This window comes from Temnothorax americanus, unplaced genomic scaffold, assembly GCF_048541705.1.
Source record: "Temnothorax americanus isolate GAGA-0224 unplaced genomic scaffold, ASM4854170v1 Scaffold133, whole genome shotgun sequence".
NCBI lineage: Eukaryota > Metazoa > Arthropoda > Insecta > Hymenoptera > Formicidae > Temnothorax > Temnothorax americanus.
This window is the reverse complement of record NW_027509268.1, coordinates 142,904-144,909: the sequence shown is the minus strand read 5'-3', so window position 1 is coordinate 144,909 and position 2,006 is coordinate 142,904. Positions and strand designations below refer to the sequence as shown.

Genomic DNA, 2,006 nt, shown 5'->3' with positions numbered 1-2,006 from the left:
CCCGCTTAACAATATCGTTACGTGCTTTGCTACAGTGTTATATGTATATCTGTGCAAAGCACGAAATTATGTTGTTAACATTTATACTGAATAGGTGCCTTATAATTAAAAATAAAGAATTACGAAATTAACAAAAATGACATTAATGTCAAAATATTTTTATTAAAAGTTTGAAAAAGAAAATATTTAAATATATTTTTACATTTTATATGTATAATACAGTGAATATATCTTATAATATACTTTATAATATATAAATATCTCTACTATACCTTATACAATATACTAATCTAACTACTTAATTATTGAATGCATACTCATAGTTTTACTTAGAGTCCCTTTATAAGAGTCTGGACAGACTTTGGGAGTGCAACAACATGGCGTGAACGTCACGTATATAGAGACTCTAGTCTAGACGCCCTAGACGGAAGAAAAACCATGGCGGCGATGGATGACTACACGTGAATCGTATATCCTGGAATCGTTGTATCGTCGACGTTGTATATAAAGATTTATATCATCTCCAAATTAGTCTACATAGAAAGTGAGTTTGCTTATATTTTTATTTTAGTTTAATAGAGAGATAAGATAACTAAAACTTGAAAATATCGAGATGTACATACGATACATACATAGATAAATGTACGTGTTTCACTTTTAAAAGGGTTTTCTCTGGCATAATGGCTGGTTGTTGTATACCTGGATGTACTAACAACAATAAAAAAGGATATTCTATGAGAAGATTTCCAAAAGATGTAAAAAAAAAATTAAATTGGATAAAAAATATCAACAATCTGTGGCCTAATTGGAAACCTCCTGAGCATGGACTTATTTGTCATGTAAGTATGAAAATGTATTTTTATAATAAATAACTAATGAAGGAACTATGATATTAATCTAAATGATTTTATTTATAGTCACATTTTTCTGATGCAATGTGGGAAAAACCTCGTGTAGATGGTAGACAAAATTAAAAGATGATGCTGAGCCAACTATTTTTATAATCATAATGTTAATGTAAGTTTTATTTTTATTATTTTTTATGTCATATATGTGTATATATATATATATATATATATATATATATATATATACATATATAAGAAACAAGGAAATAATGATAATTTTACTAAAATGTGCATTTTTCAACATTTTTGTATTCTCCTTGCCAGATAAAACCTGCAGCTTCTTCAGTTTCTCCACCGTTAAATGATCAATCATCAACAGATTGTAATACCAATAGTTCATCGCATGACGAAATTGTGGAAGTAAATATGGAACCAAATCAACAAATGAATTCAATAGAAGTTTTTACTAGTAAATTACCGAGTACTGAAGTTAATAATATTTGTGAAAAAACCAATTCCACGGATTATGAAACTCCAACAGATTGTACAACTACATCAACGTTAGATGAAGCATTGAAAATTGCTGTTCTAAAAGCTGAAAAATCTGGAAAAACAATTAAAAGTGGCAAATGCTAAGCTTCAAGCTGCAGATGTATCCGTTCGAAAAGTACTAAGATCAAATAACTTTTTATTAAGACGTATCAGACGGCTGAGAAGTAACAACAGAATACGTGTTGAGAAAAGTTTATTAAAATCTACAGAAATTTTACACAAAGTATTCAATGATGACCAAATCAAATGGCTCCAACGTGATTCTAGTTGTAAAACTGTACATAAATGGTCTGAAGAAACCATAAAAAAAGCACTTCGGTTAAAAGTATCATGTTCCAATAGTGGTTACCAAGAACTTATGAAACAAAATATTCCTTTGCCATCTACTAGAACACTTCGTAGAAGATTAGAAACGATTACATTTGAACCTGGAATTTGTGATGATATATTTGAGGCTCTAAAAGAAAAAGTTGAACAATTTGAAGATGACAGACAAAGAGATTGCATGCTTGCATTGGACGAAATGAGTATTATGAGTGGGAATCAAGTTGATTTATCAACAAATTCACGTTTTGGTGATACTACTATTCCTAACACTTTTGGTAA

At 29.3% G+C, this 2,006-nt stretch overlaps 1 protein-coding gene across 1 annotated transcript; it reads left to right on the top strand.

Annotated features, from left to right (window-relative positions):
* The first annotated feature begins 313 nt into the window (after nt 1-313).
* LOC143894247 (THAP domain-containing protein 11-like) lies at nt 314-2,006 on the top strand. The gene is made up of 4 exons (XM_077400390.1): nt 314-544; nt 665-839; nt 918-960; nt 1,173-2,006. The coding sequence occupies exons 2-4, from the start codon at nt 681-683 to the stop codon at nt 1,211-1,213; spliced, it is 243 nt and encodes an 80-aa protein (XP_077256516.1). The 5' UTR covers nt 314-544; nt 665-680; the 3' UTR covers nt 1,214-2,006.